Below are 23,956 nucleotides of genomic sequence, written 5' to 3'. Positions count from 1 at the left end.
ACCTGGTACCAAGCTGGAGTATGGGAAACATACCTATATGACTTAGAATCTAATACCTGAAATCAGTTCGAAGAAATAAAATTAAAATCAAACTTGATAGAAAAACTGCTTGTTGTTTGAAATGATGTAGGTGCAAGTGCTTATGATACTACTTTGTTAAACAAATATATAATTACATTAATTATATATTAACATTGAAGAGAACTATGAACTATGAGCCTTTACAGTGAAGTTGATATTGATTTCCTTTCATACAATACAAAGTAAGGTATTACTTTTTATAATTGTTACAGATTTGCAGAGTTGTATAGATGTTCAAAACTATGTTGATGTAATTTCAGTGACTTTTGAAAAAAAAATAGGCAATGAGCGTAAACTGTAATCTGAGCATGACTGTATTCACATCAAGCTTAGATTAGGCCAAATAGTTATAATACATGCACGCCAATGAAAACTTCAGGTCAAATTCAGGTCAAGTTAAGTTCATAGTTTGTCCCATATATGGTTGTAAAGTGACTTGGAAATTCTTGTACAAGGGCCAGGGATGTGATAACTTGACTTTCTTGCAAAATTGATGTTGGTGAGAGGAGACATTTTTTTTTTAAAACTGTTTTTGCCTGGAAAGAATTAGAGGCCTGTGTTTTTCCTCAATTTTTAGACCTGGCTACATTTAGTACATGAATATAATGCATATGATACGTTGCATGAAATCAACATTTTAGAAATGTATTTTTATTCATATATTTGTGGACCAGATAGCTCTTGACAACCTTAAACAGTGTTGGAGCTATGGCTGACCTAGCAACAACCATTGTCTACCTTCTGCACCCTGTTTAACAAAATACATTGTGATACCCAAACATGATTGCTTGCTGATAAGCACTAAATGATGAAGAAGTCTTGAATGTACTTCAATGCAGTAATGCATGTTCTTGAAGTGAATACTGGTATGCATTTGATGTATATTGCTTCTATCACCCAACTGAGGCAATGCTCTAAGCTGATCTAATCTAAAGGCTGATCTCCCAGCCCAGAGACACCCTGATCCAGAGCTCTTGCAGCATTGGTCTCTCATTAATAGCTACAAACCTTCTTCATCATCATGAATTTATCTCTTGAGCAGCGTGCAGTATTGTAAAGCCTTTGTATGTTTTAAATAGATATAGCACCATATAAATAGTGGGAATCATCTTTTTCATTATCATCATCAACACAAATTAGACAATATTGTTTTTTGTTTTGGCACAGGTTCCTAGAGTCAGTGAAGAGATGCTTTTTTGATAGAAATATAGCACCATATAAATGCTGTGGATCATTGTAATCATTATCATCATCAACAAAAATTAGACAATATTTTTATATTTTTTTGCGCAGGTTCCTAGCGTCAGCGAAGAGAGGCAGCGTTCCAAGCTGATCCTAGAGGTCACAGACATGTCGAACCCTGAGAGAACGTGTAACCGCTCCAAGAATATCATGGTCTCAAATGCTCATTTACAAACCTTGATTCAGACTGACAAACCAATCTACAAGCCGGGCCAGCCAGGTATGAGTTTAAATGATATTCTGTAACAGTTAGACGATTAACACAGATATTTTGTTTTAATTGCCATGCTATTGCTACAAAAGATGGTGCTTCTCAGAGTAATATGGAAACCGATTTGAATGAAATCTGATGCCAGTTAAAGTTGTTAATGCTTATTTTCTTTGAAAATGTTCTGAACATAATTATATTAAGTGACTTTTCATAAATGGATCATAATTTGGTTCTTGACTTCCAGAACAGTTTATATATGCTCTTTGTATGTATATTTTAAAGGACTATGAATGAAATTCAACCGTGCATAGTGACAGAATGTTGAAGTTTATCGTTACTGCCATCAGGTTCATTCTATACAACTTTGATGGAGAAATGAATGGAAATGTATGATATCATTGTTGTTTATCTTCTCTTTTTGACAGTCAAATTCAGGATGATGTCTGTAGATAAGGAATTCAAGCCATGCAATGCAACAGTAAGTAATTTCAATCTTTTTTTACTGAAGAATGATGATTTTATGAACATACCGTATCTTCTTTTAAAGCAGAACTGCACTACTTGTAGCTACTTGCGCCCTCTATATAGCAAACACTGCCCACAGGATACCCGTTGGTCCCCCACAATCCCCTTTTGCTTATGTTAATTGAGAGATGATTTGATGAGATAACCACCTGTCAGTGACCATGCAGGGAGGTCTAATCCCTCCTGGCCAAACTAGTGCAGACAGGATTTAAATCAAACTTTCATATTATATGTATACATATATGCTGTGGACTTGATTGATACTATCTCACCCATTTCACAGGTGGCCCTGATCTACATCGAGACACCCAATGGTATCAGGCTAGCCCAGTGGGAGGACATTGAACCCAACAGGGGTTTGGTTGACCTGGAGTTCCCTATGACCTCTGAACCCCTTCTTGGTGATTGGACGATCAAGGCAGACTTTGGAGACAGGAGGGCGGAGACGACCTTCAGAGTGGAGGAGTACGGTAAGATTCCCCCTTAGGCTGCTACCATAGCAATTCATTTCTCCTCCTTCCCTTTCTATCATTTTTGTTCACCCTTATTTATTTTATGGAAGTTTCTTCCTTTTCTGTAGATTTGCTTTCTCTTCTTCTTCTTCTTCTTCTTCTCCTTCTTCTGCTTCTTTTTCATGTCCTTTTCTTTTTCTTTCTCTTTTTCTTCCTCTTCTTCTTCTTCTTCTGCTTCTTTTTCATGTCCTCTTCTTTTTCTTTCTCTTCTTCTTCTTCTTCTTCTTCTTCTTCTTCTTCGTCGTCGTCGTCGTCGTCGTCGTCGTCTTCTTCTTCTTCTTCTATGTCCTCTTCCTCCTCCTCTTCCTTTATCATTATAAATATTCTTATTTTTTCATAATTATTATTAATCCATCAGTATTCAACTATTCATTTGCTTGTGACATTTACAATTATGGTCGTTCAGAAGTGAAAATTGGTCTTTAACTGAGCCTGCATTTTCTTTTAGATTTTTTTCATCATCTTCCACTTCTCCCTTTTCTATCCTCTTGGTACATTCTTTGTACCAAATCAGAAAGATTTATTACTAACTGACAGAAATACATGGACTTTATACATTGTACAAGTTCTTCAAATCAGTACATGTATAATAACATTAACAAATATATTGCCAATTTGATTTCTCATTCTAGTTCTACCCAAGTTTGAGATCACGGTTGAGTCAACACCCTCTTACTTCTTACTCACTGACACTTCCGCCACCGTCAAAATCTGTGCTAGGTAAGTTCTGGGCCAACCGGCCTCTACTGCCTTTGTTGTCTCTGCCATTGTAATAATGATTGCTGTATTCTTGTTCTTCTTCTTCTTCTGATTAAGTCTGCTCCCTTCAAATTGACTGACGATTCTTGCAAACTATGTGCGTGTGTGTTAACCACAATTTACAATTGAGTGCTATTTACATTATAATACAGTTTATTTACAAGCTCATTATTTATCAAGCTCATTTGATCATTATCTTTGATATTGCATTGTGACTATCGTGGATGGTGGTACAGTTATTTATAGCTTTTAATGAAAATTATTGTCATGTAGAAAGATTGACTTAAAATGGATTTGAAATGATATGTTTGATGCTAATTTGATATTATATTTGATTTTGCATTTTGTTTACCTGATTTAAGATACACCTATGGACAACCCGTACAAGGAACCATGGCGATAGAAGCAACGATCACTAGCTACAGAAACAACAGACCAACCTCATATTATGAAGGGGTAAGATACATCATCATGATCACATGAAACATTCACTGTCAAGGAGAAATGTCCGTTGGTAATGGGAGACCATGAAATAGCTATTAAATGAAAATGTGGTTCCCTGATACGTCATATTAGTAACATGCGATGTATTTCAAAAATACTTAAAATGCATATAAAGTACAATGTGTAGGTAAGTGGTAAGTGAGAAATTTACCTTAGAGCAATCATTATCCGAGCATGTTCCGCAGAACCCATGGAGACCGACTCCGCTTGACTCCTGACAGGGATCAACACTAACAGGACCCTGCGATACATGGGCATCCAAAATCTCAGTCCAGACCCCACCATTTTAAAATGGACCCCCTTCCAAAAAACTGCTTCTTACAGGCATTGGTTAACAACGTTAAATCTGAGATGCACGGCCCTACATGTTATCAGTGTCTGTGATATGGTGTAAATTCGAAGCCCTAAAAAATTGCGCTTCAAAATGATCATGAAGTGACTAAAAGAAGTATTTGAGTGACCGGTCTTACCATACTCCTTTTCTACAATAGACTGTAGTGTTATAAAAACCATTAGGGAAACTAAAAATGAAATTTCAATTCCAATCATAAATATCTTGATAATCAGACAGGCGATCGGCTTGTAAAGGTCATGGGATTCCTGACTGACCTAAAGGTTTATAGTTATGATTGCAGCATGAGCTAAATCCAGGATTTTGTTTCAGAATCTGAGGCAATGTTACCGACTCCCTTTAATACGTTTTGTCTGATCCTTGTTTTGTCAGGAGACCGATAGCGATGGATGTTACTCTCTTGATCTAGACCTGACCATGTTTGAGTTGAGATCGCAAAGTTACTCCACCTGGAACGCCTATCTCAAGATCGATGCTGACATCACAGACTCAGTGACAGGTAAACCACTAGAGGGGATCCCCTGCAATGCGTCCCTGACGACACATGATATTTATCCGCATCTTTTATCCGTTAACAAACAATCTCTCGAAATGACGATGACGGTTGGGGTACCAGGGGGGTGTTTCACAAAGATCCTAAGTTGAACTTATCTCTAACTTGGACTTAACAATTATGGAAAGCCAATAGCATCTTTGAAAATATTTTGTATAAGTTATTTTGAAGGCATAAAATGTTGATTCAAATCAATCATATTTTCTATTATCAAGGGGATTTCATGTTCTTGATGTGGAATTTACGAAAAGTCTAAAATACTTGAATCTTTGCTTTTGAATATGTGATATTTTAAGGCTACAAATGGCTCTCCATAATGTTAAAGTCCAACTTAGAGTTAAGTTTGACTTAGGATCTTTGTGAAACACCCCCAGAGAGCACAATGTGGAATAGTCACACCAAGAGATATTCTTCATTTTTGGATGAGATATGTGTAAAGAAGACATATGTCGTACGAGATGCATTGCAAGTAAACGTCCTGAAGCGTTATTCACATGTATCCATCATCAAGATCATCATCAGTATTCAGAAGTGAGAAGTGATCCTGGGGAAAGTTTCTGAGCGTTGCGTCGTTTGGTACATGTTCCAACCTTAGAATCGGTTGCATGCATGGTGGATGGACTTATTACGCAGGAATATAGACAAGCAGGAAAAGATTTTTATTTTTGCCCCTATGTCAATGAAGTCTGAACAGATTTAGAGGAAGATTTTGATTAATAACCTGTGTTTTTGTTTTCTTACTGTGTAGGGGAATCATTGAGTCACTCTGCTGAGGTTGGTAAGGTCAGTCAGGATGCGTTGTCCATCGCTATAAGCACGTCGTCAACATTCAAACCAGGAGTACCATTCTACGGCACTGTAAGTATAATTGCTTCAATTGATGAACATGACACCTTTCTGAAACCCTGAAGTAGAAAACATTGGATCCAAATATGGACAGCACTTTCATTTAAGACTTTCAAATTTTCTTTTCAAATAAAGGAGGTTTGGCTTTCCACAAATTATTTCAATTACTAACTCTTTTCCATCATTATGCTTTGTTGTTTGTGCAAGTTGGAATTTCAGTGAACAGTGCATTTGTAAAAACCACTAATTTGAAGCAAGTAGCAAGTATGGACAGCACTTTCATTCAGACTTTCAAGTTTGCTTTTCTTTGAGAAAATGAATTCAGGTTGATAGTTTTTCATATTTTAGATCAGGGGCTATCCACAAATTTTCTTGATTGCTGGTGATATTCTAGGGAATAGCTCTTTTCCATCATTTTTTTGTTACTCTTTGATGTGGTTGCAAGTTGGAATTGTGCTCATAAAAATGGCGACTGGCCGGAATGCTCCCCAGGGAGTTGAGAATGTGCATACATTGTGTGCGGGTAAGCCTGAAGCCAATGACCGGGGTAATAATATATATATGTAAAGCGCTTAGACACATCGTTGTATCGATATATTGGGCACTATATAAAAGCAGAATTTAATTTTATTATTATGTTATTCTTGTATGATTTGCTGCTCAGATTCACGTGAACCACCCTGATCAGACTCCTGCCGGGGATGAGTTCATCATTCTCAAGGTGCAAGCTAAGGAGACTGGAAGCTATCGCTACAAACCAATCTTTACCCAGAATTATACCAGCCCTGCCGATGGAGTTATTGATTTCACCATCCCTGATATCAATTTCAACACCACAGATTTGAGTATCAATGTGAGTATTTGATTTGATTTGATTTGATTTATTGGTTTCTGCATCTTTTTTTTTGTCATCAAACATTTTCATGAACATAAATGGTTTGATCAGGGACGTGATAGAGAAGGACTGGAATCAAGCCGCTCTCCTTTGACCCCATGCTCCATGCCGCCGAAAAGTTATGCGCTAATATGCAACTGTTGACCAGGTGGTGAGTTAAAAGAGCGCATGAAATTTCAGGATTTAGAATTTCTACATCAGAAAATGGTATGACAGCAACTGTTCGCTGTCCCTTCCAATGATATCTCATCCATTGTTGAATGTGTAAAGAGTAGAACAAGCAAACACAAACCTGGGTCACCGGATTACGAGACCATTGCTCTACCGACTGAGCTATTGCGCCTCGTCTGCAAACTCTGTAAATGCATGAAGAACTCAACTTTACCCTCAATAGATTTCCTAGATTGAGGGTGCTCTAAACCAAATTTTGTTTTTTACATTTCAGGCCGAGGCACCTGGGTTTAAGGACCTGGACACTGCCAACTATACCCAGTACCGTATTTACAACCCATTTGGCTCAGCGTACGTCAGAGCACAGTACTCACCTAGCGGCAGCTTCGTTCAGATTGAGCCAATCTATGGAACGCTTGCTCCGGGTTCAACCCAGAATCTCAACATTTTCCTGACCAGCGACACGGCCGATGCAGAAGAAACAAAGTTTGAGTTTGTGGTGAGTATAAAAGAAGTGTCTTGCCCGCGCCTTGTTCCTTTTAGTTTCTGTTATATTGTTTGATTTCGGCTTTCTGTTTCATTCTTGCGTTTTTACTTTGATGAGTGCAAGCAAAAAAAGCTATGGCTCGTTTCAACGCGTTTCTCAGAAGTGTAGGAGTGTAATTGATGCTGGTAATGAGACGGTTGTACAGTACTTGCTTCAGTAACAGTTGCTATGTGCCAAGTTTCCTTCACTACCGGAAGTTTTGACTTCAACCCTGGACCAACACTATACCTAATTATCCCGACCCTAATATAAGCCTGTCCTAAAACCAAATTGAACCCATTACCCTATGCCTGGAGCAGTTGCTACTAGATGCCAAAAGATACCCCTCATTTTTACCAGACTTTGACAATTTTAATTCACCAGCGACAAGATAGAGATAGTTGGGATTGATTTTCTAGTGAGTGGCAAAAATTGGTAGGGCTAGAGAGGGATTGGTGGGGAGGGGGCAGTTTTAATTTTAGTGATATCAATATCTTGGATCAAACCCAACCCCATTTATGTTACCTGATTTTCCAAAGTTAGGCTAGCTCTGCAAATACCTCGTTCTATGGAGGATGGTAGGATGATGAAAAATATTGTGATAATAATAACCACAAGCCCTCATGGTGATCATATGATAGCAAGACTCCCTAGGAGTGGAGATGATGCACACATTGTGTATATGAATGAATCCAATGATAGGGGTAATAAAATTTGTAAATCAAGTAGAGACATTGTTTTGTAAGGTTCTGGGACACCTACCCCCTGGACATCCGCCCCCGGATAACCACCCCAAGTACACTACCCCCTAGGACAACTACCCCCCAGACAACTACCCCAGACAACTACCCCCTACGACAACCATCCTCTAGGACAACTACCCCCCCCCCCCCCCCGGACAACTATCCTAGGAGTAGTTGTCTGGGGGGAGGGGGTAGTTGTCTGGGGGGTAGTTGTCTGGGGGGATTTGTGTGGGGGGTAGTTGTCCTAGGGAATAGTTGTCCTAGGGGGTAGTCAGACCCAACCCCATTTATGTTACTTGATTTTCCAAAGTTAGGCTAGCACTGCAAATACCTCGGTCTATGGACGATGGTAGGATGATGAAAAATATTGTGATAATAATGACCACAAGCCCTCATGGTGATCATATATTAGCAAGACTCCCTAGGAGTGGAGATGGTGCACACATTGTGTATATGAATGAATCCAATGATAGGGGTAATAAAATTTGTACACCGGCCCCCGGATAACCACCCCCAGTCCACTACCCCCTAGGAAAACTACCACCCAGACAACTACCCCCTACGACAACCATCCTCTAGGACAACTACCCCCCCCCCTCCCCCCGGACAACTATCCTAGGAGTAGTTGTCTGGGGGGATGGGGTAGTTGTCTGGGGGGTAGTTGTCTGGGGGGGGGGTGGTTGTCCGGGGGGTAGTTGTCTGGGGGGTAGTTGTCTGAGGGGTAGTTGTCTGAGGGGTAGTTGTCTGGGGGGGGGGGGTAGTTGTCTGGGGGGTAGTTGTCCTAGGGGGTAGTTGTCCGGGGGTAGTTGTCCTAGGGAATAGTTGTCCTAGGGGGTAGTTGACTGGGGGTGGTGATTCGGGAGGGTGGATGTCCATGGGGTAGGTGTCCAGATACAGTTTTTTACTAAGAGCTAAATAAATCCAGATTTATTATCATTATTACATACATTTACGATTTACTTTTTTAGTTTTATAAACGACACTTAATGGTTTGATGGAAATTGATTGGGTATGGCTCTCTTTCCTCTATCCTCCACACACAGTTCATGTCTCTTGGTGACTTCATAGACGTCCCTGTGTCAGCACCATTGTCCAGGAGGAGGAGACAAGCATGGAATGGAGATGAGGAACAAAATGGTAAGAACACCGTTCAATCCCATCAGGTTGCAGTCCTCCCCCGGGGGGATACTCAGATTTGGTTTGGACGGGGGTGTGCCGCTCAAGCCTTGAAAGCCTTACCCATTATAAGGGGGCAAAAAAAGACCAATTTTCACAATGTTCAGGTGTTTTTAAAAAAATTGCAAATTTATTTGTTATTTTTGTTAAAAGTGGGACCCATGTTTAGGGATTTTTTGTGAAAAAGTGACCCATTAGACCGGCACCCCCCTGTATTTCCAATATGTGAGTACCCCCTTAGGGAGTCCTCCCCTATTGTTTTTTTTTTGTGTGTTATCTATTGATCTAGAATGCTGTGACATATGCAAATTGACTGGAAAGAGCCTAAAAAAAGTAAAAATGTATATACACGTATTCCAGAAATTGAACATTTTTGTTGCTCAGTATTCCTCAGAAATTAAAACAAATAAATTTCACTTTGGCAGTGCACAGAGGCAGAATGCATCCTACAATAAGATATATTTTCTTCCTTTCTTTCTTTATTTCTTATTTGTTTGGCACCATACATCATTGTGACACAATATATTTATATAAACAAGAAAATTATTGTTTAAAAAATACATGTATGTATGTATGTTTATATATAACTTATGAATAAACTAGGCCCTTATGCGTAACCATTTTGTTTCTCCCTTCTGTTTGATGCTAGGTACTGAATGTGAAGGTGACCTTGTGTTCAACAGCTGCTCCACCGCCTGTCCATTAATCTGTTTCCAGAACGTGAGTGAGTTCTGCACCTTCCAGTGCATCATCGGCTGCGTGTGCCCGGAAGGACTCTTCAGAGACACCATCAACGGCACCTCTTGCATGACGTCTGATAACTGCACAAAAGGTATTAACCCCTTGACTTCTGAGTTTCCTCATTCCCATAGAGTTAGCACAGGGACCACCAGGTTTCCATAGCCAATGGGTTACATTCCAGGGGAGTGTTTCACAAAGACTAAGATTGACTTTAAGTTGGGCTTAACTATGGCAGGCCATTCATGCCACTGTTTGCTCTCACCATTATGATCTTTAGATGATATGTTTTCCTTCAATAATTCATTATCAAAAACTATAAATTCTGTATAATTGTGATGATTTGTACGTCCCTTGAGAGACCAATGCCAGTAAATGGTGAGAGCAAACAGTGGCATGAACGGCCTGCCATAGTTAAGTCCAACTTAAACTTGATCTTAGTCTTTGTGAAACACCCCCCCCCCCCCCCCCCTGGACATGCTCTGGAAACTACCAAAGTTGCAATGCCATTTTTGCATTTATAAAGAGAAGGTTGATTTCTGCTAAAGGTGGAAAGTACATATACTTAATGAGCTTTTTCATGCTTAATATTTTTGTGTAGAAGATATGTAGAAGAGATTCCTCCCTAAATGAAAACGAGACAGTTTTTAAACATTCAGCCGTTATAAACAATTTCTTTTGTTAGTTTGCATGAATAAGACTTTGGCTAGACTATCCTTGGACACACTTGGATTTTTTGAAAGGATAATAAGGAATGTGGCTTATTGATTTTTTAAAGAAGGCTTAATTTGTTATTATTTATGTTTAATTATTTTGCAGTGGAGATCGTGGAGGAGGAGGAAGGCGAGTTGGATATTATCGAAATTTATCCGCCCATTTACCCCATTTACCCGCCAATATACCTCCCTGACCCTGATCCAGTAGACATCGCTGAACCAGGTCAGCTGTATTCAGTCCAGAGGTCGTTTGAGGTCACGGCAGACATGAGTCCAGGTGCAAGCCTTCTGGTCTACTACATCCGTGAGGATGGGGAGGTCGTAGCGGATAGCATCACTTTTTCGGTCGAAGAGACTTTCGCCAACGAGGTGAATGACCTTCATGTGACCTTTCGTGCTTCATTTAGCGTGCATTGCTATTGACTACCTGCAAAACCTCAACCCTAATGATTCAATGTGGGTTGTATGATACATGCTCCTCCAACAATTGCTCCGAGTGAACATCCTACACTCACCAAGTTCTTGTACTTAACCCTGACCCTAAACCTATATATCTAACCTAAAACCCAATTGCAACCCTCACCTAACCCTACACTTTTGAGGAGATAAAGCCCTTAGCTACTGTTGCTGGAGCAAATGTTGACAAAATTAAGAGAGATAATACCCAAAAGGAAATGCAGTATAAATGTTCCCGTAGAATTTTGTCAAAGTTTCTCAAGCACACATCAATGTACTGCTTCCGAATTTGTTATCAAAATATTTTTGTAAAGGCTTTAAAATATCAAGATTACATGTATTTCAAGAAATTTCACTCGGCAGTACCTGGCCCTTTTAGGATGATACACAATTTGTTAAATGGTTCCTTCGATATCTTTCCTTTCTGATCAGGTGACATTGGGTTTTGCTGACTCCCAAGTGAAGCCTAACGGTGAGACCACCCTTGATGTGACGGCTGACCCTGACTCACTCTGCGGTGTGGGTGTGGTTGACAAGAGTGTCTACGTGTTGGGAGGAGACAATGTACTCACCAAGGATGCGGTATGTACTCTTACGCTATCATAGAAATTATTGTAAAACGGGAAACTTTGTACATATGAAATTTTGGGCGAAATGTTAAATCACAGCCATTTCACACAAAGAACTTTCACAAATTAAACAATTTCGTGTTCTTTCAGCTGCATTCCATTCTTTTGGTATGAAACTTTTACAAATCTTAACCGCCTGTAAAAGTGAAATTAATGTGAAAATTTCAGGTTTTACAGGAGCTTTAAAATGGGTAAGATGGATGGCTTGTGAGCAGTTGCTAGTGGTATAATGAATGGTATTAATTGGTTGAAGTGTCAACATAGGTTACACCAGCTCAACTAGTTAGACCAGTAAAACCATTTAGACCATTATATTGTTAGACCTGTTTGACCAGCCATACCATTAAAACCACTTACATCATTTAAACAGTAATTGTTGGACTAGCTACAGGAGTTATACCCGTTAAACCAGTGAAGATTTTTAGACCAGTTGGCCCAATTATACCAGTCAGACCAGTTAGAAAAGTTAAACCAGATCAACTAGTTATACCAAGTTAGAACAGTGATACCAGTTTTAGCTATACCAATTGCAATTAGACCAGTTAGACCAGCTATACGGTTATACAAGTCACAATAGTTTAACCAATTATGATTAGATCAGGACAAGATATACCAGGTAAACAAGTAAGACCAGTTGTTACACCTGCTAGTATTCTTCTTTCCTTGCGACAATCCATTGGACTTTTTACAGGGGTTCCATGTTGTATCAATATTGCGGCCTATAATGTCATCATTTCAGTATCATGAAATCAGATGTTCTTTTTCTTTCCTTATCCCCAGCTGTTTGATTCTGTGCGGGCATATCAGTTAGACAGGTACGGAGGCTTCTTTGACTCCAGCTCCAAGTGTTCAGGCAGCAGCTCTCCCTACAGGTATAGGAGGAGGAAGAGGACCAGTGTGCCCTGGTATGGAGGCTCCTCTTCAAACTTTGTGGACTCGTCTACAGCTTTCAAGGTACTCCTTTCAACTTCATGTAAATAATAATAATATTAATGATAATAATAATGTTGACAATGATGACAATGATGATGATGAGGATGATGATGATTATGATGATGATGAAGACGACGACGACAACAACTTTAATTAGCATGACAGCCATCTTTGAAAAAAATAGCTAAAAATTGCAAATTACTATTAGTAAATAGTAATGCCCTGCCTCTTTTTTATTAAAAGTCCGGACGAAAAAACATGTCATTTTTGTTATTTGGCCCATTTTCTGCACTTTCGCTATATTGTTACTATGAAACATGCTAGCTTTACTATCTTGGGCCTTCTCTTTTCAGAATATTGGTCTAGTCTACCTCACCAGCCTGGACGTTGAAACTAAACCGTGCCCAACGTACAGTGAGTGGAATCTCCTTTTCTTTTCTTAAATGAGTGTTGAGTTCTTGTTATCCAAGATTGTTTTTTATTGTCCATATATGATACTGAAATTTGCTCTCCATTGGTAGACAAAACAGAGTATTAGCTATTGAAATTCTCAAGTAATCTACCAGATTTCCCACTCAAAGTTCTAAACTGCACATAATTGATATTCACTGATCCAATTTAATTCAAGATTCAAAACTTTGCATTCCATTCATGTATATAACACTGTAGTGACAAAAATTGTCATATATTCTACCAATTTTCACATTGAATGTTCTAGACTACCCATAAATAATATTGGCTGATCGAAATTCATTCAAGATGAAATGCCATTGCATTACCAGCAAGCAAGATTAATGTAGAAGTGTAATGTATCAAAATTGATATCAATGCTTATTTATATTATTATTAAATAGTTGTTTAATTGATGAATTCTGTTTAGTCTAGATATACATTCATAGCAAGGCTTTCCTATAGGGCATATGTATTTTTCAATAACTTTTGCAGATTTGAAAAATATTTTTGTGTCCCCCTGACCCCCCCCCCCCCAAAAAAAAAAAGTTTTAAAAAATAAACATATTATCATCATCATTCTAATAGAAGTCTTGTGTATATGTGGTTGCATCAGAACCTTATCCTATAGCGTATAACCGCCAGAACGGGCTACCTGGAAGAGAAGGACCAGTGGCCATTCCCTTTGTTGTTGAGGATAGGGTGGATGATAACGTTGTTTTAGAAGGGGAGTCTGTTGAAAAGGCAGGATCAGGAGCTCAGATACGAAGCTACTTCCCGGAGACGTTCCTGTGGGACTTGGTCACAACAGAGTATGTATATACCTCTCCCATTCCTATACATTCCTATATTTTGCTATACAGTGCGTCCCAGAAAAAAAGAAACCAAGAATTATCAATGTTTTATCACAACTTAATCGCAATTATAACTAATAAATGACACATATTTGTAAAGCTTAGATCCTCCTCTTTCATTTGATGCAACTCATATGATGCATATTTCACGCATGAGTGATTGAAGTCAATTTGAAGGAAGGGTACCAAAAAGTCATTTGGCGGACGGTATCTGAATTTCAAAGAGAAAATCACATTTCTAGAAAGCTCATTTTTTGCCCTTTCATATGACACCTCAATTAGGAAATATGAGCTAGGAATAACAAAGTTTTGTTTGTTTAAGTTAATGCTTACATTTCCATAATTTTGTAACAAATTTGTTTGCACTGGCTGCCTGCCGTAGCAACAAACAGAATTGACAAAAGACTTAACTCTGTTGCATTGACGATCATGCATGGCTGATTGTAACATCAATAAATCTCGGTTTCATTTCTGGGACGCACTGTAGATTATACCAACTACCTACATAATATTTACATTTATCTACATCAGCCCCTTCCCGTTCATTCCCAAATTCCGATAACAAACAGGCTTGCTTTCTCAAGACCTTCCTGTTTGACGATATCACTGCAGAATATGTTACATTAAAACAGGGTGAAAGCACATTGCATTTCACATTTTGTTAATACAGTTTTCTTGGTAAAGGGCACATGTAATTTTTTTTAAGAAAACAAATCTGTTTGAAAATTATTAATACAAAAAAAAATGATAAAACCACATCAAAGTCTATTTTATAATCATTTCAATGGATAATAAACTTACTGTATGTTCATTTTTTTCAAAGCCTTGTTCGCATAGGCGATGGTTAACCACCAGGGCAAAATAAGTGCTTCACATTTCTGGATCTTATAAAAGCAAAATTTTATGTGGAAGGCCTTTTATTTCACGCAGCTACTTTTGTGTTATTCCCACGTGCCATTGATTTAATTGTTTCAAACTAGAAAAGAAGAAAACACTGGTTTATTGCATCCTATGTGAACTAACCTTTAAGACCATATCCGAACTGAGAAATGAAATGGATGAATTATATATCAACGGAAAGCTTATAAGCCATAGATTACAATAATATTAATTATATGCCATTTTAGTGTCTGTCAGAGGAGTATCAGCTCTCTGAAAACTAACATTCTAAAGCTTTGAAAATCGAAACTTGTCGACCTAAAAACTTGCTATTGACTTGATGACATCTTATGTATAAAATACGCATATTCACAATGACTTTTCATTAACTAAGCACGGCTCATCGTCTCAGCTTTATAAGTCCACATGTTATGTTGTCACTGTAACTTCAAGAAATTTGACTCCTGTTGACTCGTGATTTGAAGGGTTGCGGAAAATGAAGTTTTTTATTGCTTTTGTGCAATAATGAAATGGTAAATACTTTTTATTCCTTTATATCTGTATTAATCATTCATTCAGCTTTCCATTTATATCAAGTTGTATTTTAATCGGATAGGGTCTTTAACAGAATCTTTGTGAACTTTCTTCCATTCTGCAGTGATTCTGGATCAGCGTCGATCGATATACAAGCCCCTCACACCATCACCGACTGGATCGCAAACGCTTTCTGTCTCTCCCCGGAGAACGGTCTGGGCGTTGCTCCCGCGACCTCTCTGACGACCTTCCAGCCTTTCTTCCTCTCTTTCTCTCTGCCTTACTCCGTCATCAGAGGAGAAAACGTTCCCATCAAAATAAGCGTCTTCAACTACTTAGATGCCTGTCTAGTGGTAAGACGTGTTCATCTGCTTGTCACCAAACTGCTGGGGAGCCCTTATCTGTTTAATACTAAGTGACCCTTCCCAAACTGTCTAGATTTTGAAATGAAATAGGTAAACTGTGCAAGCAACTTAGAAAGTTGCAATCAAAATGACTATTTTTGAGTTAACTGTATTGTAATTCTTTGTTTCTCTCAATTTTTGTGGCAGACGTTCTTCACAGACCCAAGCGGCTGTAAATTGTTAGGAATTTTCTCTCTCTGGGGGAAACAGTCCACTCTCTTTAAATTGTTATTTTTATTTTGTTTGCACCATAGCTACAACTTTGCTCAAAGGTGTTTCTTTATTATGAAATTATTTGTTTCAGGTGAGAGTTACCCTGTCCAAGACTGAAAACTTTACGCTGCTCTCAGAGTCTGATTCTCAGGATGTCTGCGTCTGTGGGGGACAAGCAGATTCGGTGGAGTTCCGTATCGTTCCTTTAGCCCTCGGTCAAATCCCGCTCCAAGGTACGTCTATATTCATGTGTATATTGCTTTCATTCTTTCAACTGATTGATGTACAGTCAAACCTGCTTAAGTGACCACCTGTCTACAGAGACCGCATTTTTTGTTTCCCTTGAAAATAGTTTCTCATTAAAACATGTACTATAGGCACCTGTATACAAAGACCACCTGGCTATAAAGAAAATTTTTCTTGTTTCCCTTGGGTGGTCTTTATAGAAAATTTTCACTGTATATTTAAATGGATATTTTCATAATGCTCTATTTACAAGGCATTTGGTTTGACAAAAGCTTCATTTATAAATCATACTTCATACTTCAAAATCAAAATATTGAATAAATTTTTTATCAAGTATAATGCTTTATTCATACATGTTTAAAATAAATTGATGGTGTGCTTTTTTGTTCATGGTTTGATTTTGGTTGGTGTAGTAGATCTACATGACCTTGGTTTACTTATAACAAGGGTGTTGCTTGGCATTCCATAAATAATTGTGTTTTATTAAACCAGGTTTAACTTATTATATGTGTATGAATACATGCTAATTGCTTTTAATCTGTGTTGACCGTAGTGAATGGTGTATCTGTTCTTGACTCGGACACTCTGTGTGGGAATGAAATCATCAGTGATCAGACCGGAGCGGAGGACACGGTCAGGAGAGATCTCCTTGTCAAGGTATGAAAGTCCCATCTTTAATGGCAACTATGAACTATTAAAATGTACCAATCACCTAAACAATAACTGTATACAGTTAGAATGTATAGAATATATCTCAAAAATGTATCCAGCAATAAATTGGCTTGAGGTTTATGGAGTATTAAAGAAAATTAAGGATGATTGAAAACCCCACGCACATGCAGAGCCCAAGTTGGTCTTGGGTCTATACGGGCAATATTTTGCGCGAGCATGTACGAGTGCATTGCATAAGTCTCCTGGCAAGTTGCTTTTCCATAAATACAGAGTGTTTTTCAACTTTCATTATCTCGTTATAAAAGTAATGTTTGTAATAGAATTAATTATAGTAATGATATTGGATATTTATATAGCGCACATATCCACCATGCATGGTGCTCAAGGCGCTCCAACTATTACCCCGGCTTTGCTAGGCAGCCGATTTCGGCGCTCACAGAATTCAAGGAATTCCTTCCTACCGCTAGCCATTTAATACAATTTTTTGGGGGTGATTGATAGACTGTACAGGATGACCCTGGTATTCCTAAGAATTGAATACATAACATGAGGTTACATGTGTCTTACAAAGACTTACGATTGATCCAAATCAATCTCAAGTCCTCAGATCAATCGCAAGTTTGCAGTCTCCTATCTCTTACGTATATAGTCATGATTGATATCAATCGCAACTTATTTGCAATTGATATTAACTCTTTGTAAGACGGGGCCCAGTTCTTTCTAAAAAGTTGGAAATATAAACACCAGCTGACCGAACTTCTTGATTCTCTTGTTGACGCAATAACCTGACTGATGAAACATGTGAAGTACCGACGTAGAAGTAGAAGCTGTCATGTATAAGCTCGTCGATCATGGATATGACATAAATCGTTATATTTATTTTCTTTTTTAGGCTGAAGGTGTGCCTGAAGATTTCTCCTGGAGTTCATATTTCTGTTTAGCTGGTAAGTAATCATACTCTTGATACCACTGAGTACAAAAGTATTGAAGTGTACTTTGATCAACTTTTCATCCTCAAATTAACAACACTACTATTTTTTATCCCCTCGCCAACGAAGGAGGGGATATAGTAACGCTGCCGTCTGTCCTTCCTTCCGTCCTTTCGTAACCAATTTGGTTTCCGTAAAGTAATGTTTGACAGATTTTAATGAAATTTGATATAAAGGTACATGGTATCAAAATACAGCCTGAGTTCGATTTCGGAGTATGTAGGTTTAAGGTCATAGCTTTGAAATACATGCAAAAATTTTGTTTTCATTCAAAAACGTAAGTAATATTGACTTTGTACGTTAAAAGTCACACCTCATTAAATATATATGCAAAAATTGCTTTATATAGGCCATATGTACCCGGCGAAGGGATGCTATATGCTTAGCATTGACTTGTTTTTCTTTTATATATGTGCATGTTTTGATCTTGTATCTGAAAGCAATTTACGTAGACAGAAAGCATATTGAATAATGGAAAACAAATTATAGGAAAGATCAGTTTATTGAACTTTGTGACATATTGTCAATTCATGAATTTGAGGGCTGACTTTTCTTCTTAAAAATATCAAGAGTAAAACACTTTCAGGTATTGCAAAAAAAAAGCTAAGAAATTTGTTGGTGATTCAGCTCAAGATTACATTTTTTATGGATCTTAACTTATCTTTTGGTCAGTTGTGTCCAAAAGTTAAACAATTTCAAAGTATTTGGTTCTACGGTGCTATTTTCGTACCTAATAATCGATCTGTATTCTTAAAATGTTATCTATTTGTAAATGAAGTACCGGCCCATGTGCGGTATTATTTTTAAAAAACAGTTCAATAAAAACAGCTTTGCATTGTTACATTTTCTATCTTGTAAACAGATCACCCGTTCGGGATTTACCACGACCGTGCAACGTTGCCTCCAAGTCTCTGGAGTAATGTAAACCTGGTTCCTGACTCTACCAAAGGAAAAATAATAATCACAGGTGAACATTCTGATAGTTACCTTGTAGTTATAACATTCTAGGGGTCTATTTTGTTATTTTAATTTCAAAATCTGACTACATTGGGATGCGACTCGAGGTTTATAATATTTCTTTGAGTGTCGCAGGGAACGGTGCGTGAGCCCTTTCAGTATAAGATATACACCGTGATACAGATATGATTGAGAGACCCTGTACAAGCAGTAGAGTGTGCTCCTGCATATGCTTTGGTGAAGGTTGCTTTGTGCTTTATTTCATCAAAGATATACACCCTTTATGTAAGGGTTAGGGTGTATTTTAGGTTATGTTTTGGGTCGGGTGAAGTGTTTGGGATGAAGCTCAATAGGAATTTGGTTAGTGTAGGTTAGTGATGAACAACGGGTATAAATCAGTTATATTCCACCTTGTCTCAACTTCGGGTTTTTTTAGGCTTGGAAGCCAAACAGAGAGTGGAAATTTGTTTGCCTTTCACCTGCTTTTAGCTTCATCCTTATCATCATAGGCAAGACATCAATGTACATTTGCTACTCTCCACCCAGGTAAAGTAAATGGGTGCCTAGTAGGAAGAAATTCTGTGAATGCTTGAGTACTGTACCATGGTAGCTCAGCAAAAGCCGGGTTTATAATGCTTTTACAGTGCTCTCAGGGAGAACGGTTTGTATTACTAATAGGCTACCCTTGGTAAACAAGACATGCATTATTATCATCATCATAATCATCATCAGTAGCTGCATCAAAGACTTGGAACAGCATTTCTCTTTCCTTAAGGGAAATTACCTGTCTTGCCACCTTCAAAAGATCCCTCAAAACTTACCCTTTTCCCCAGTGATATATGTGATCTTACTTCCTGACAAACTGTACATTTTTTGTCCTCTTTCCATATATTTGTATGTGTAAGCACTATGGTACTTATTGTTTTTAGCGCTCCTAAATATTCAATATTATTATTATTATTATTATCATGTGATGTTTTCAGATGATATGCTTGGCCCAAGTTTGGAGAACCTTGAGCATTTGATTCGCCTACCTACCGGCTGTGGAGAGCAGAACATGCTTGGCTTCGTACCCAACATCGTAGCCCTAGAGTACCTCAGCGCAACCAATCAGCTGACGGATAAACTGGAGGAGAAGATCAAAGGCAACATGAGGGTGGGCTACCAACGAGAACTCAACTATCGCCATAGCGATGGCTCCTTCTCTGCATTTGGAGAAAGTGATGAATCAGGTCAGTTCAAAGAAAGTTTTCAAGGGAGGGGTTTCCCCGTTTCCAGCCTTGTTTCAAACATGAAATTCAGTTTTAGATCAGTATTATTCCATAACAATAATGCATATGATAACATTTCCAAGGGAGGCTATCCCTTTTTCAGATCTGTTACAAACATGAAATTCAGTTTAGATCATTATTATTACATAACAATAATGCATATGATAACATTTCCAAGGGAGGCTATCCCTTTTCCAGATCTGTTACAAACATGAAATTCAGTTTAGATCATTATTATTCCATAACAATAATGCATATGATTACATTTTCAAGGGAGGCTATCCCTTTTCCAGATCTGTTACAAACATGAAATTCAGCTGAAAATTAAAAAAAGTATTGCCCACAGAAATGGGTGTATGGGACTTCAAACACATGTGACATGAAAATTAGATCAGAAGTTTTCAACTATTTCTCGTATTATTTTGCACATGAGGGCACTTTAAGAGCACTCCTTTTTTCAGGGGACATTTCTACTATTAATTTTTGTTGTCCAAAATTACATAAACAGAATAAGAAACCTCATAAATTGTTTTCCATCTCTACCATAACTCAACCTTTCTTTAACTTCTCTGTCCCTCTGATAGGTAACACATGGCTTACAGCCTTTGTAGTGAGATCTCTAGTGCAGTCTAGTGATTTAATCTACGTGGACAGGGCTGATCTCAATATAAGCATTGCCTGGCTGAAGAGTCTTCAGAACCCTGACACCGGTTGCATCCGATCTGTGGGTTACCTAGGATACAAGGCTATGATGGTATGAACATTTGTTTTTTTGCACAAGGCACCGGTTATCCAGCAGGGTATAGACATTACCGTATAGTGTTCTCATTTTTAACTTCCATTTTCTTTTCCTTTTTTTTTTCTCTTGTAAAATGAACTGAACATGTATATGTGAATTGTAAGTCAGAAATGTTTTACTCTTAACTTTATTAGTGAATTTAAATTTTGGAAATTATTTCATGTGTGAGATGATTCGTAAATTAATTGAATTGGCCGTAAGATAACCATTTCTTTCTCCCTGTGTGTGTGTGTGTGTCTCTCTCTTCCTGTCTGTCTAATATATATATATATATATATATATATCTCTCTGTTATCCCCTTCTTTCTCTCTCTGTCTTTTTCAATCCATCTGTTTGCCTCTCTGTCTCTCTCTTTCTCTGTTTCTCTGTCTCTGTCTCTCTCTGTCTCTCTCTCTCTGTCACCCTCTCTCTCTCTTGCCTTCTCTCTCTTTCTACTCTCTCTCTCTCTTTCTGTTTCTCTGTCTCTCTTTGTCTCTCTCTGTCTCTCTCTCATGTAACCCACTCTCTCTCTCTCTCTGTCACCCTCTCTCTCTCTTGCCATCTCTCTCTTTCTCTTTTCCCTCTCTCTCTGTCTCTATATCTCTCTGTAACCCCCCCTCTCTCTCTCTCTTTATATCTTGTTCACACAGGGTGGTGTCAGTGGTGAATCCATGTTGACTGCCTATGTGGTAGTGACCTTCCTTGAGGCCGGCCTTCCCCGTGAGGTAAGTCCAGCTACTGTCCCTCCAATAGGACGTTAAATAGAGGCAAATTGTGCGAGATAGTCACAACCTATTCATGTTAAGAACCCACATGTACTGCATTCTCTAAGAGTAGGGGGGAATCTGGTTGTACAATGTACATGTAGTTCTGCACCTTAAAAAATTTATCTGTTATACCGTGAGAAATCTATCGGCCATCTAACTTGAGTCCTTGTGTAAACCTGCCAAGGTGGGTAGAGGTAGTACTGAGAGTTTTTAGGGGTGCCACCTCAATTTTTTGATCCTGCACAACTGACCTTAATTCTGTAAACTAAATAATGTTTGGATGTGAAGCTTGGACCCTGACATCAGACCTAAGAAAGCAACTTGAACGTTGTGAAGTTTGGTTCTTAAGAAGGATGCTAAGAATTTCGTGGACAGAAAGAGTTTCTAATGATGAGGTATTTGCCATGGCAGGAACAAGACGAAAGCGTCTGAATAATATAAGAGGTCGACAGCTGAGCTTCTTGGGCCATGTTATTCGAAAGAATGGTTTGGAAAATCTTGCACTGACTAGAAAATTGGTGGGAGGAGGAGTAGGGTTAGAAGGAGGATTCTGTGGATGAGTATCTTAAGGAGTGGGATTTCTGAACGTGGAATTGATCTCGGGGAGAATGAATTACTTAATAGAATATGGGACAAAGAGTTGTGGCATTCCACGGTTGCTAACATTTTAGAACATGGCACGTAAAGAAGAAGAAGGACATGAATATACAAAAACCTGTTGCTATGTCTTAAATTCTGTCTTCTCCCTCATTATTTCTCCCTTTGTGTTGGTTCCTCTTTCAAATATATGAAACTGTCTTTCCCATGCAGGATGAAGGTGTAGTAAGGGGTTTAGAGTGTGTCATAGCTGACTTGGAGTCAGTTGATGATACCTACGCTCTGGCTCAAATTGCTTATGCCTTAGCGCTGGCGGACAGGACATCAGAATTTGACCAAGTCATGAATAAACTCAAAGGACGAGCAGTAACAGAAGGTGAGACCATGAATGTCATCATATCTATCTTAGGATATCAAATCAAATAATTTCCATTTTTGAAAAATGCATTTACTAGTTGTTTTTAGTATTTTGGGCATTCAGGAAAATTTACCGGTAAGTATTTATGCGTAATGTGGATCTTTAGGTAAAATCAGTCTGAGGTAATTGAGTCGTATGTAATTCCCATCTTGGTAACTCTGTGCACCTGTGCTTTTGCTGGTCTCCTGTGGGGATGTGACATCATACGTCAAGTTTATATGCAATGTAAATTACTTTCACATTGCAATACAATCTTTGGCTCTAGCTTTGAGGAAAGTATCACGACTATTGTTATCCCCTGGGCCCTGTTTCATAGACCTTCTTATCAATCTCAAATGCCTAAATCCTTTAAGAAATGTGCTCTCAGCCAGTCAAATACAAAGATGTGAGTAAGTTATTGCAGTTATTGTAACTTGTTCTCGATAATAAACGTCATGAAACACGGCCTTGATATTATAAGAAGAAAAGCGCATATTGAATGGCATGGTTAAATCATTGAGACTTCTTACATTTTGATAACAGGTGATTTAAGCTACTGGAACAGCAATCGTCCAGTGTCTCCTGGACGATCGTACGGCTCAGTTTCTTCCAGTTCCATCAACATCGAGATCAACTCATACATGGTTCTGACACAGTTCTTGCGTCTCCCAGAAGCGGAAGCCCGCCAGAATACAGCAGTTACCATCAGATGGTTGATCAAGAACAGAGGGGCTCAGGGAGGATTCGGTTCAACGCAGGTGTGCATGCTCACAGACTTTCTTTAAAGCCCCACTGTACTACTTATAGCTACTTGCGCCCTCTATATAGCAAACAATACCTAATCAGTGCCTGTTGGTCCCCCATGATCCTCTTTTTCTTATGTTAATTGAGAGCTGATTTGATGAGATAACCACCTGACCACGCTGGTTGGTGTAGTCCCTCCTGGCCAAACTAGTACGGGAGGGCTTTAAAGGAGGTTCCAAACATTTTAGTAATTTGTGAAAGCAGGAAAAGAAGAGAGACATGAATTTTTTTAATTTCAGAGGAATCTGACAAATGATAACAAAGTTGTGATGTTTGAAAAATGAAATCACTTATTTACCCAATCCTCAAATTAGTAATGTAGTCAGTCAGTTATGAAATATTCAGGGACATTTCTCTTGTTTGTTGTATACACTTAATCATCATTTCATTTGCAGCATTTTCCTCTTTAAGGATTGTTTTAAGGATTACAGATTTATACACATATATTGTAGGTCCTCTAAATAGAAAAAGGATCCTACCGAGTTGTATATTTTGAAAAATTTACAGTTTAGTAATTTTGTGTGTTGGAACAAGTGGAATAGTTGTTTACAATGAAGGGTTCTTCCTATCCTCGTT

General features: G+C 38.3%; 1 protein-coding gene across 1 annotated transcript in view; it reads left to right on the top strand.

Moving 5' to 3' along the window:
- Window positions 1-23,956, top strand: part of LOC594725 (alpha-2-macroglobulin) — a 43,704-nt gene that overhangs the window by 8,933 nt on the left and 10,815 nt on the right. Inside the window, exons 3-28 of the mRNA XM_794155.5 lie at window positions 1,375-1,543; window positions 1,960-2,012; window positions 2,343-2,529; window positions 3,204-3,291; window positions 3,693-3,786; window positions 4,559-4,685; window positions 5,488-5,597; window positions 6,250-6,438; window positions 6,926-7,150; window positions 8,964-9,057; window positions 9,746-9,928; window positions 10,654-10,919; window positions 11,439-11,588; window positions 12,416-12,589; window positions 12,922-12,982; window positions 13,635-13,830; window positions 15,410-15,638; window positions 15,994-16,135; window positions 16,702-16,805; window positions 17,713-17,764; window positions 18,672-18,776; window positions 19,750-19,998; window positions 20,622-20,791; window positions 21,466-21,540; window positions 22,393-22,555; window positions 23,120-23,334. Coding sequence (XP_799248.3) covers window positions 1,375-1,543; window positions 1,960-2,012; window positions 2,343-2,529; window positions 3,204-3,291; window positions 3,693-3,786; window positions 4,559-4,685; window positions 5,488-5,597; window positions 6,250-6,438; window positions 6,926-7,150; window positions 8,964-9,057; window positions 9,746-9,928; window positions 10,654-10,919; window positions 11,439-11,588; window positions 12,416-12,589; window positions 12,922-12,982; window positions 13,635-13,830; window positions 15,410-15,638; window positions 15,994-16,135; window positions 16,702-16,805; window positions 17,713-17,764; window positions 18,672-18,776; window positions 19,750-19,998; window positions 20,622-20,791; window positions 21,466-21,540; window positions 22,393-22,555; window positions 23,120-23,334 — 3,870 coding nt within the window. The remainder of the gene's footprint in view (window positions 1-1,374; window positions 1,544-1,959; window positions 2,013-2,342; window positions 2,530-3,203; window positions 3,292-3,692; window positions 3,787-4,558; window positions 4,686-5,487; window positions 5,598-6,249; window positions 6,439-6,925; window positions 7,151-8,963; window positions 9,058-9,745; window positions 9,929-10,653; window positions 10,920-11,438; window positions 11,589-12,415; window positions 12,590-12,921; window positions 12,983-13,634; window positions 13,831-15,409; window positions 15,639-15,993; window positions 16,136-16,701; window positions 16,806-17,712; window positions 17,765-18,671; window positions 18,777-19,749; window positions 19,999-20,621; window positions 20,792-21,465; window positions 21,541-22,392; window positions 22,556-23,119; window positions 23,335-23,956) is intronic.

Source organism: Strongylocentrotus purpuratus, unplaced genomic scaffold (assembly GCF_000002235.5).
Source record: "Strongylocentrotus purpuratus isolate Spur 01 unplaced genomic scaffold, Spur_5.0 spur5_scaffold_9, whole genome shotgun sequence".
Lineage (NCBI taxonomy): Eukaryota > Metazoa > Echinodermata > Echinoidea > Camarodonta > Strongylocentrotidae > Strongylocentrotus > Strongylocentrotus purpuratus.
This window is presented reverse-complemented; position numbering and strand designations above follow the sequence as displayed.